The 12849-nt window shown below is 37.5% G+C and overlaps 1 protein-coding gene across 2 annotated transcripts in view; it reads right to left on the minus strand.

Moving 5' to 3' along the window:
* Positions 1 to 221: 221 nt before the first annotated feature.
* The window catches only part of LOC101855943, a 28193-nt gene continuing 15565 nt past the window's right edge, over positions 222 to 12849 (minus strand). For both annotated transcript variants that reach the window (XM_005097393.3, XM_005097392.3), the window contains exons 7-14: positions 11651 to 11732; positions 10466 to 10576; positions 9587 to 9685; positions 6125 to 6239; positions 4662 to 4800; positions 2635 to 2670; positions 1856 to 1898; positions 222 to 503 (exon numbers count right to left, since the gene is read on the minus strand). In XM_005097393.3, coding sequence (XP_005097450.1) covers positions 410 to 503; positions 1856 to 1898; positions 2635 to 2670; positions 4662 to 4800; positions 6125 to 6239; positions 9587 to 9685; positions 10466 to 10576; positions 11651 to 11732 — 719 coding nt within the window. In that variant the 3' untranslated portion in view covers positions 222 to 409. The remainder of the gene's footprint in view (positions 504 to 1855; positions 1899 to 2634; positions 2671 to 4661; positions 4801 to 6124; positions 6240 to 9586; positions 9686 to 10465; positions 10577 to 11650; positions 11733 to 12849) is intronic.

Here is a 12849-nt window from a genome sequence, read left to right on the forward strand (position 1 = left end):
TTGGCCAGAATAAGAAAAAAAAATACAGTTATTTATGAGACAAAACAGCTGTTTCAGGTTAAAAAAGAAAAAGAAAGCATTGGCAAGCTTCATAGCCATATTGTCTGAGAGATGTTCAAATATATATATATTCACAAAAAACCCCACCTATTTTCAGGAGAGAGAAAAAACCCAACTGTTTCATTCTCTTAAAAATCATACTTTTACATTCTGCATTTTTCTTCTTCTTTTTTTATCAACATTTAGAATTAGAATTTCGACAAAATATTTCTTGAGCGAATGCAACTGAAACGGCAGAATAAAAAAACAGCAATGTATAACATTTCAACTTTGGGGTCGGTACATCTGAACAGCTGGCCAATGCTATTGATAAACTGTGTTAAGTCTCTTTGATTGTCCCTCTCTTCATTCAGCTTTCGTGATAAACACTTTGACTTCCACCGACGGCCATACTTGCTGTTTGAATGCGGCACAGCTTTTTCTTGGGACAGTAGCAGCATGCCCTGGATCAGGAAGAGAAATGTGTTTTGTTTGTTTTAGTAAGAGTTTTACTGCACTTGCAACAAAATAAGGTCATATAAGTGCCGAAAATTAAAGGTGTTACAAGAGAGTAACAAACACAAAAAAGAAGGAAGGGAGATAAAGACGATAGATGTTTGATAGGAAGGAAGGAGCAAACCACACCAGGAAGAAAGATAAAACAAATTTACCCACATGTTAAACAGAAATTTACAATGGTAAAACATTAGTACAAGGTTTTAACTTTTGCGCAAACTAAAAGCTAGGTCTGAAATTAATTGTCCTTTTAAAAAAAAATTAAATAACAGATTTATCCACTGAAAGTAACAACAATTATCTGATCACTTTCATCTGAAACACTCATACAAATTCTTATGGCTAAGCATGCTGTGTAAAGCAATCTCATTAATATTAAAATGAAGAAAAAACTAATTTAACATAGAGATAAAAACAGACTATGAAAGAAACCTTTAGTTGACCAACTACGAAAATATGTTAAAATGGTGTCAATAAGTTTTCAAAAAACTAAAAAGTAAAACAGCAGTTCACTTGAGAAAGACTTATACAATCAATGCTACAAACCACCAATGTGTATTCGGACGACTATTATACTCAAAATATATATATACATGCCTACAAAAATATTTTACAAAACCATACAGATCTGTTATATACAGGGCTATTCCACAGTAGCGGACGGGACATTTGGACTATTTTTTTTACAATGAAAACATTGTAATTCAATATCAATTAATTTTTTTCAGCTTTAAATTGAACATTAAAAAATATATATTAAGAATCATATTAAATGCAGTCATTTGGGAAAAAAAAGTACTTTATCCAAATTCTGTGTCGTGTCTAGTTTCAGTAACTGACGAGACGAATGAGGTATTTTTTCTATTCAGTCAATTAGCGAAACTAGACACGTCACATAATTTGCCTAATGTACTTTTTTTTTTTCAAATGACTGCATTTATATGATTTTTAATATGTGGGGCATCATGGTAAAATCAAGCGGTGGGCAAAATAATGAAATCAAAGAAATCGGCATTTTTCGGCCATTTTCGATTTTTTTTCTCGAATTTTTGTTTAATACCTTGTATGTCCAGGCAAAAACATTCTTTGGTGTAGATTTTATGGAAAAACGTTGAATAAAGGCACGAAAAATGTAAATTTGTGGTTCCCAACGACTTCTGAAGTCATGAAACTTAGGCGGCCATTTTCTCGTGAATTTTACTTCTGAAACCAGGCGACCTTACCCCTCCAATCGCAATTATCTCGACTTCTGACCAACATAAATGTCCCATCATTTAACCTGGAATGGCCCTTCACTCACCAGGTTGGACAATGGTTCATAGCAAAAGGACTGATACTGTGACCTGAGAAAAAATGAAGAGTAGAGTGAATAGACTTTTTTTTACCCCCTAGTTATTCATTTACGACATTTATCCCTAATCTCTATTCATCAATGTTACACGAAAAACATATCAGGCAGAGGTCCTTTTAACTTATCCGTTTGTTTTAATAGAGAGAAGCACATCAATACAATAAAGGTCATTTAGCGCTGGAAAAAAGTAAGACAGACAGACAGGGAAAGTAAAGAAGTAGGACCTACCAGTGGCACCTTCCAACCACTCACAAGGTCATTTTTAGGGTGGTAAAAAAAAATCAAACCAATAAAATCTTGAATACTTTGTGAACGTTTCAATGTGTCTCTGAGTGAATGACCTTAAGTCAACCACAGTTTTTAACTTTAAAGCAAATAAAAAGTGTGTTCTCAAATGAGATTGGACCCTTAAGCCTGTTTTTAAGCAAAGCTTACTGCTGAAACAAGTGCATTCCCCCCCCCCCCCCAACCCCCCCAATCTGCTATAAGGTGTACAGTGGTCTGCGCAAAGCTAAGTAAGTGCCATATGGCAAACTTCTATGGTTCTTGTTCCATTTTACAAGATCTGTAGAACAGCTAACTGGCATTTGTGGTGTAGTGGTTATGTGAATGTGGAGACTAAAAAATTCATGTGTCTAATGCATCTTGAAGTTTGGTGGCCTTACTTCCAACTCAAAGGGAAGTATAAACGTTCGATACGTGTCAATACAGTACCACTGGACTATTACCTTCATGACAACTCTGAATACAAGACTTGCAGATCCCTGAAATGAAGAAACATGAATCCAAATAAAATAAAGTAAAATAAAGATGATAAATGGCAAATATGGACAAGTGTAAATTGTCTAACAAATAGATGGCTTTATGAATGAAAAAATTCTTTTAAAAAAAAAAAAATTTTGCCAGGGTGGCGGCCGAAGCCTCCATTTTCTCTGTGGAGGCCACTGCCATCGGCATGGCACTTGACTCCGTAAAAAATTCTTCTTACAAATCTTTCCTTATCCTTTCTGACTCTGTCTCGCATCACCTCATTTACAAATTACACGCTCTTACACCCAAAAATTGTTGGGCTACAACAAAAATACACGCATAGACTGAAACTGGGAAAAATATCGTGTTCGCATGGATACCTAGCCATGTGGGCATCCGAGGAAACGAGCAGGTAGATCACCTGGCGAAAGAATCCGTATCCCTTCTGTTGGGATCAACGATGAACACTCTCCCACAGACAGACTTCAATAACAAATTAAAAAAACTACACCTTCAATCTGTGGGAGACCCATTGGAAAAAACAAACAAATAATAAACTTTACAACATTAAGCCCAAACTGGGACCGCGAAATCCTTCGGGTCTCTCCAGAAGAGATGAAGTCATTTTTACTTGATTACGCATCGGACTCACGGCCCTGACACATAAATACCTCCTTCAGGGAGATGAGAAGCCGTTCTGTGTCGGAAGCGACACAGATTATACCATTTGACCCATTTTAATTTTAACCGAATGTCTTGACTTTGGAGAGACCCGGAGGAAATATTTTAGACGGAAAAAATTGCAAGATCTGTTTTTTGTCGTTGATCCCAAGAGAATTTTGGATTTTATGAAGGCCATTGGCCTTTATGGGAAATTATAAAATGAAATAAAATTGTTCAAAATTTGTATGCTATTTAAAAAAGTTATTTTAAACTATATATTTACACCAAATATTGATATTTTAACATTTTAAAGTCTGACAGTTGACCCGAGCCCAGCCCTGCAGTGAACTGTTGCGAATGCAACCAACCTGTGTTTCATGCTCTCATATAATGACCTTATACAGCTGCGAGCCCCGTTAAAACCCATACAAAACAAACAAACAAGCCTACTCTTATTGATTTTAGATTACCAAGGGATCTTTTAAATGTGTGCAATTTGTAAAAGGGACCTCCGATATTTTTCGCCCTTGTCCGAGAAGGCTAAGTGTAGATCTTTCCTACCAGAAGATTGGGGGTATGGCAGAAAGACAGCAGTAAGGAGGAGCCAAGGAGTAGCAGTAGAAAGGCTGCAGAAATAGTCAGGAGCCCAGAGGAGGGGGCAAAAGAGGTGAGGGGCCGGGGCAGAAAAGGGAGACGAAAGCAGACGACAGAACATTGCTAGAGAGCAGGAAAAGAGGTGAAAAGAGACAATATTAGAGAATAAATTTTTTCCGTCACTACCCGGATTCGAACCCCGGACCTATGAATGAGAGGCGTACACTTTAACCTCTAAGCCACGAGAGCCCCCATGAAAAAATTAAATAGAAGTCTCAGTATACTCTTCATATTACATGCCATTCAATATTATATACCATATAATTTATAGAGTAAAATACAATAAAAGAGAGGGACGGAATGAGGAAGGGAGAGGGGAAAGGAGAGAGAGAGAGAGAGAGAGAGAGAGAGAGAGAGAGAGAGAGAGAGAGAGAGAGAGAGAGAGAGAGAGAGAGAGACAGACAGACAGACAGACAGACAGACAGACAGACAGACAGACAGACAGAGAGACTCTAACATACCTCCCATGAGGTCAAGGGGCATAAAAAAACCCTTTAAAATTATAACCCCTCCCCCCCCCAAAAAAAACCCCAACAACAAACAAACAACCCCCCAATCCCCCCCCCCAAAAAAAAACAAAAACAAAAACAACCCCAAACAAACAAAGTAAAAAACAGAGTAATGTGTAAACCGTGGTCTGCACCAACCAAGAATTGAACAAGGAACTATATCCAAACAAAATGCTTACATTTCACATTGCATTTGTTACAGATAAAATAGTCACAACGCTGGGGAGTATCAGGGATGTACACATCAGCAAAGCATTGTTTTGGCAGGTCGCTGAGAGACTGAAACACTTTATGGAGGACAATTTCGCTGCCTGGCCTCTGAAAGAAAAAAATACAGGTATCTTGTGAAGTTTTAGACAGAAGCACACTGCATATATATCGATGGGTGTTATTAATTAATCATGTGACTGAGAGAAAGATTAACTTTTTAAATATATTATGTTCTTAAACCACTGCCAAGTTGGATCTGCCAATCCTAAATAAACATCAGGATGAGTCAATATGTCCTATAAATACAGTTGAGCCTAATTTAACAGCCACATGTCCGACACAATCACCTGTATAAACAATCCCTTCCTTTTAATTATTAATATAATGACACTGTCAAAGATGTCCACCTATCTAAGACAACCATTTATCTCCTTGACAATACGTGGCCATGACAATTTAAAAAAAGTTTTAGTAGAGGTTTTACGGTCATATGAGCGCCAGAAGATTAGAGGTGTTACAAGAGAGTAACAACATAAAAAAGAAGAAGGGGAGATAAGGACGATAGATGTTTGATAGGAAAGAAGAAGCAATTTTGATTGTAGTACTAGTATGCTAGTATGTGCTAGTATGAAAGCACTGTATTGGATGGTGTCATTATAATAAAAAAACAAAACAAAAAACAAACAAACGAACGCTGGGAGGAATGGGAAGTGGTTGTTTCTACAGGTGATTGTCTCGGACAGGTGGTCGTCAGAGCAGATTCCACTGTATTTTAATTCTCTCTTTACCCAAAAGTTAAAAACAAATTGTGTTCAATGAGTTTTTGTGGGCTAAAACTACTGCAAAATTAACTGACTGTCCTGGAGAACGAAAGCGGAGTAAGTCCTTCTTTAGTTTTTCACGAACTCTATGATTACTTACAGAAACGGAAAGTAAAAAAAAGCTCAACTCCTTATCTCCGCAAAGTCGTTCAACGCGACTCGCGGTCAGAACTGCTGGGCCAGTAAGCCGCTGGCAGCAGCTAGGGCACATTCCTTTTACGTCGTCTTCAACAACAAATTACTTTCCGCCAACTGCAGAAAACAGGTCTGTTTTACCGATAGTTCTTTCAATGGATAAAAAACTATCAAAATTGGTTTATTTGCTTTGATTTAAGAACTAATTTAGTGATGTCCAGGTCACTTTTAGATTTTGTACGAAAAAAGGCCCTGGCATAGTGGGTTTATCCCCTCCGCAGATAAAGAGTTAAAATGTAGGAGTGAAAAAGAAAAAAAGGAACTGTAGGTCAAAAGTAATAATTTCACCACAGAAAATAGATGCCTATTCACTGAATAACAATGGTAGAAAAAGACATTAAAAAAATTTACAACTATCATTCTACATAAATTATAAAGAAAACAGTGTGTACAATACTGCTCATGATTTCCTTTACCATAGAATGTTGGAATATAAGTTTTGAGTCCCACTGCAAAGGACGAATTGAGTCACTTTGTCCAAGATTTCTTGCAGCCTCTTCAACATTGTACTTCTTGCTCTTGAGTAATGGTCTGAAATAAAATGCGGCAAGTTCTATGAAAAACCCAAGTCATTTCTACAGAGGACCACAGGATAAACAGTGCAACTTTTCAAAATGAAAAGCTAGGGCGGGTCATCCAAGTAGACAAGATTTTCTCTTTTGCGGTTAAAACTCTGTAAGCACTAATAGTGCTTTAATAAGAAAAGCAATTAAAAAAGGTCTGCCCTCAAAAACAAACATTTTTCATCACAAAAAACCCCCCAACCCGATTTGATAAAAAAAATGACTAACCCTAGATTCAGTCCCCAATAAAAGCTAGCTCTTAATCAAATTCCAAATGCAAAAACAGAATAGAGAGCATGAAGAAGAGAAATCATAGCAAGACGCAAGGGAGGGAGGGAGGGAGAGATAGAGAGAGAGAGAGAGAGAGAGAGAGAGAGAGAGAGAGAGAGAGAGAGAGAAAGAGAGAGAGAGAGAGAAAGAGAAAGAGAGAGAGAGAGAGAGAGAGAGAACTAAGACGACAACATCACATTTTCTCTAGATAAAAAAACTCTGCCAATACTTTCTGACATTAATGTTGATCACAACAACACAGAAGCCATGAGACCAGGGTTTCTCAAAGCTGGTTTAACTCTTTCCGGACGTAGTTTTTTTGGGGTCTAGACATATTTAACTTGAGGCTTGATTTGGCTATGCAGGTGGTGTACAAAATAACTTCATAGAAGCATAATAACCATCACTCAAACATAACATATGATATATCAAATTGAAGGAAATTGAATGAGGAATACATCCCAATATGAAACAAGGATTAATTTTGAACATAAGTATGCATTAGATGGGTTAGAAATGGCAATGGTGATTAGAAAAATAAATTTTGACGGAAAAAATTACATTCACCAAACATGTGAAAGCAAATCAGAATAGCTATCTTATCATATACAGGCCAAAAGCATAATCCATAAATTTCTGAATGCGCAGCTTTTTATTTGAAAGCAATATTCCAATTTTTGTTTGAGTTATGAAATTTATACTGAATTCGGTTACATCGTTTTGTTGATGCAAGATCGCAAGAACTAATTCACTTGTTTTTCCTCAAACTCACGTTTTGACAAAGTGAAACTTGATGTTTTTGTTTCCTAAATCCTTTCCGAGTTTTTCAATAGCAATATAGAGTTATTATAAATGATGGAACGTGTTAAAACGAAACAACACTGAGGCACCCTATCACAGCCGATATATCGGCGATACGTCCGGAAAGAGTTAAACTGTCTTCAGCTCTATTCGAACTCGAGTCTGATTAGATTTTTTATCTATTCAGACTTAAGTCCGAAAATGGGTTTTATCTATTCGGACTCGGGTCCGAAAAAAAAGTTTTATTTATTCGGACTCAGCTTCTAAGTGAGTTATGTGAGTGTAAGGAGGTTACATGATACAACAGTCGTCGGGGGATTTTACGTAAAACCAGAATTAGAACTAGAATTACATACTAGGACTGTGTAATTGTGTCAAAAGTTAAAAGACTGCACTTTGATTGCCCAATGGCAGTGTCTAAGTACACGGTAACCGACAACTCAGGGCCTTTCCACCACCACTATAGCATCATCATTACTTCCATCACCATTTGTCTTTTCACATGTTTAATTTCATTTTGTTGAGTGTGTTATATAGTTTTTCTGTAATAATTTTTAAAAAATCACATCGCAATCTCATTGGTCGACATAATTAACTTTGCCCCCAGTAAGGTCAACTTAGCTTGGTTGTTCTGTTCACTGTTTAAACTAATTATGCAGGAAGGGCCAGTTTAGATAGATCTAGTAACTGGATAATATTATTAAAGCTCATGTTTCAAGTGTTATCATTATAATCGAAAAAAATTTCATAAATGCTAGAAATATTTAGAAACGAGGGTTGTAAGTCGGAACGGACGCCATACTGGACTCGATTCAGAGTCCGAATATAATTATTGTCTCGAGTCCGAATAGTTACTTTGTTAAACTGTCATGAGTACGATTCTTCCAGGAAGCCAGCAACTCCATAATAAGTGGTGACCAATTGGCAAGATTGTATCGGTTTGGTTTAATTTGTTTGTTGGGGCTTGCCAGATTTTCCTCCATGGAGAGGCAAAAAACTATCATCATGGCAAAAACCGCCAGAAACTGAACAGAACTGAACCGAACCAGGCAAACGATCCTCCAATAGACACTGCTTACAACAAAGAAAGCATTGGATTGGATTGGAACCCATAGGGTAAGAGATCAAGGGGAAGGCCACATGGAGCCTATAGAGAAGACTCACAGAAAAAGATGTGCAGAAAAATGGGAAGACATGGAATAATATCAAAAGGCTAGCCCAGGAACGGGAAAAGCGGAAAGTGTTGGTTCGTGGTTCATGGTGACAGTTTTTATAGAGGCTTCATTTTTCTAAAAAAGAGGTCTAAACAAGAGGTCCAAGGTTCACTGCTTTATTGTAAAACTAGAGCCGTAACCTCTGGACTGCTAAAGACATCCCATGTGCTAAACAAATTTCCAAGGTGGCTGTGTATGACACGGTCTGCTTCTTTGAATGGCTAAAGCTCGCTTAATATAAGCAAGAGATATAGCAAAATAATAGTAATAATAATAAATAGCATTTGTATAGCGCATACCCCCCCTCAACAGCAAGCTCTATACGCTTAACACTATATTATTACCTAAGACCACCATAGAACACTCAGAAACATTCTCAGCTACCCAGGAAACATACAGAGCAAGCAGCTGATTGAGCCCTCAAACACTAACAAACAGACAAGATCTTTTGCGTCTATATAGCTGGGTACCCATTCCCACCTGGGTGAAGTGAGGAAAATTTTTGTAAAGTGCCTTTCCAAAGGAAACAACGTCTGGTCCCTGACGACATTCAAACCCACAACCTTTCGGCTGCGAGTCTGAGAGCCTACCACTAGAAATGAACATACAATCCATTGGTGTTTAATCATTTTCAGGTATATCTATTCTGCATGCAAGAACTGCTGAGAGGCAGACTGACTTCGTTGTTCATACGCAACACACTACATACCACGTCTCTTTGTTTTAGCTACCACATGTGAATCTCAAGACTAGCAGCCTAAAAATAGACATGGCGCATCGGCAAGTGGATAGAGAATATGGGAATGTAACTCTCATTATTTCAAACTGTGTAGAAGCAAAGATAAGCACGAAATAAACGAGGGTTTTTCAGGGCGTACCAGGTACATCGACAAACGCCGACAGCACACACAGGAGTGAATTATGAGGGCGTATCAGGTATGCCCACAGAGCAGGCAAGGGGTTCAGTACTTTACAGTAACATGCACTGCTATCAGTGTCAGTGAAGAAGAAGGACAATGCAGAAGTTTACCCAAACAGCAGTTTTATTCCACCATTGTCAGTCCAGCACTGGATGTCATTCGCCCTTTGTCTCATGTGGGCCTCAATGATTGGTTTGATCACAGAAAGACTGCAGACAGAAAAAAAATGTTCTTTTACCGGGTATACGAGTAAATAAATATACAGCAGAAAGACTGCAGGGACCAAAAAAAAGGGATTTTCCAAAGAATAAATTAATGTACGCCTGTAAATACCAAATACACTGTTGCAAAAAATGAGTTAACAAAAAATGAGTGGTGGTTTAAATGAGTTTATAAGATCAAGGCTTTATTTAACCAGGACAAAGATTCTGATGACAGAAGCACCGGAAAAGTTGACTGTTTCAAAGTTTTGGCCTTTGGAACATCTTTGAGAACAGCTCATATTTATATAAATAAAAATGAAATAACAAGTTCTAAAATGAAGTATAACATTTCATGATTACAATCAGCCACCTCGTGCTTACAATATTTCCCTTGACAGACAAAAGCAGGGGAGGAAATAAACTGCATCATTTGTTTTAGTAAGTGTTTTACTGCACTTACAACACAATAAGGTCATATAAGAGCCGAAGATTAGAGGTTTTGGAAGAGAGCAACAAACACAAAAAAGAAGGAAGGGACATAAAGACGATAGATGTTTGATAGGAAAGAAGAAGCAAACCACACCAGAGCACCCACCAACCACCCACAAACTGCGTCAACTCAGAGAGAGTCAATCAAAACAGGCAACACATACAATGATGTTCTGGAAATGATATGCACATTTCAGAGTCTGCAAAACAAACAATTAAAAAAAACCTCCCGAAAACTCTCAGCAAAACAAAATAAGTAGAAATCCCGACAAAAACATCATGTAAACAATTGTGAACCTGTCAGAAGGGGAGATGACAACACCATCTACTCTGACGTCCTTGTCTGCGATGTAAACTGACACTGTCACTGGCACAGCTTCTAAACTTGGCACATTGTCTTTGAGATACCTAGATAGAGAGTTGATAGACATTATAATTACAGGAGAGGATCATCATCATCATTATCATCATCGTTTTCAGAGAATAAAAAAAGTTGAGACTTGGTAGGATTTCCAAAATATTTTATGATACGTTCAACGTTTCCCCCTCTACGGGCTTCATCACGAACATGACTAGACTAGCTATTGAAACCAAAAGGTGTACACCCATGTCACAGTGCTCAATGGTGCGAGAAACACAAATCAGAAAGGTCAAAGAAAGGGGAACGCTACGGCTAAATCATCATCCAAACAATTTTGATTTTTTCTATTTTTTTCTTATTTCTTGAAGCATGACAATTTCTACTATGTTGGCACATTTTTCTACGTAACACAAATATTTGCCACTAACTAAGCACATGTGACAAAGAAAAGTTACAGATGAGGCACACTACTTTGTACACGATACCAACAATAATAGTCTCTATCCTGTTCTATTTCATTCTTCATTTAAAAAAAACAAACAACCCCAGCCATCTGTTGAGAGTTGATAGTTGATATGAACGTGTAAAAGATGATAACTGCATCTGAAATAAATGTATAATCACCAGTCTTTGATGCTGGATGCAGCTTTCAGCCCCGCATGACTATACTGCTACTTATGATAATCATGTAGCTACAACTTTTTCTCCTATGTACAGTGCAAACATAAAAATAGATGCACATTCTGGTAGAATAGTGAGACGGCTATTCGAAACTGTATTGGTTTACCCCCCCCCCCCCCCCCCTTGCAATACTGTAAAGTTATTTAAGAGGTAGGACTTCCAAAATTAACGACCACCTCCAACAAGACAGTGTTAAAAAAACCAACCTTTCCCAAGGATATGACATTGGGACCAAGCTAAGCCTTGAACCCCTGAACCTGCATTCTATTGACTGCAACTGCGGTAGGCTAACCAGTAACTGCTAGACTACTGATGCCATGACAGCTACTAAACTCATTAAGAAATATGATATGACCCAACTCATCTTGCCGAGGACTAACATATATATACAACCCTATAACTTAACATCTTTACCTAAAAATTTTATAGGAGCAACTTACTTGTCAAACGATTCTGCAGCTAATCTTTCACTGTCTTGTAGATTCTGAGTCAATTCTTCTTTAATCGCTTCTACTGAAGCATCTAGCAAAGAAAAGATTAATGATAGCTGTTTTTAGCATGGTAGGCAAGGCGTGAAACACTTATGTTTTAAAAATATTAAAAGCCACGGGCCAAGGCAATGACGTGCCCTCTTAAATAAAGGAAAATTGTTGACAGAGCTCAAAGTGCTTGAACGAGCGTTATCACTTCTCTTTGAAACATCAATATGAAATATCAAACGACTCCTCCTCAGTATGTTTATTCTGACATCATTTGTTATTCTTTCAGAGCTTCATGACTTCACGAGACAAAACCAACATCCCAGCCACCCCACTCACTATATATGTGTCACGACGCGGTGGAATCAGGCGCTCGTCAATTCTTGGGCATGTGGATTTATTGGTATCATGGCTGGTTATTGATGATTCCGATTCTACAGTAACAAGGAACTGCAGATGAACTTATTCAAGGTGGCCATCCATTTTGGAGGAGAAAAGTGATTAAAGCTTGTTCAGCTGTCTTACTATCAGTGTAAAAAATGCCCATCATCTTGAAAAGAAGTTAAGATGTTTCAGATTGAAGAAGGTGGGGTCGCCTGCTTTCAAAGGTAGAATTAGTGAGAAAATGTCCGCCAAAGTTTTGTTATTCCATAGCTTGATAGTTCGTGGAAACTGAAAACTTACATTTTTTGTGCCTTTAATCAACATTTTTAAAGTAAATCCACCCAGAAATGTGTTCTTAATTGGACAACAGTGGTGTTCAGCCAAAAAACAAAATTTAGATAAAAATTGCCAAACCGGCGGAAAAATACAGTTTTCTTCGATTTCATTATTTTGATGTGCACCTGATTTCACCATGGTGCCTCACACATATATATATCATCCACCAGCTGTTCAGCCGTTCTAAGCTTAGAATTAAACAAAACATTTTTTAATGCAGTTCCTCTGTGGTATTGGTTGCATGTGCTCAAGAAATATTTTTGTTGAAATTCAAATTCTATAAGTTGGAAAAAGAAAAGTGAGAAAACATTCATAATATAGGTACAATTTTAAATGAAATAAAACTGTCATTTCCCTCTCCGAAAAAAACAAAAACATGCTTTCTCAGCTCAGACAAATTGAACAGCTTGCCTAGACAGTGGCATATGAGAGGCACCCTA

The sequence above is a fragment of the Aplysia californica genome, unplaced genomic scaffold (assembly GCF_000002075.1).
Source record: "Aplysia californica isolate F4 #8 unplaced genomic scaffold, AplCal3.0 scaffold00153, whole genome shotgun sequence".
Taxonomy (NCBI): domain Eukaryota; kingdom Metazoa; phylum Mollusca; class Gastropoda; order Aplysiida; family Aplysiidae; genus Aplysia; species Aplysia californica.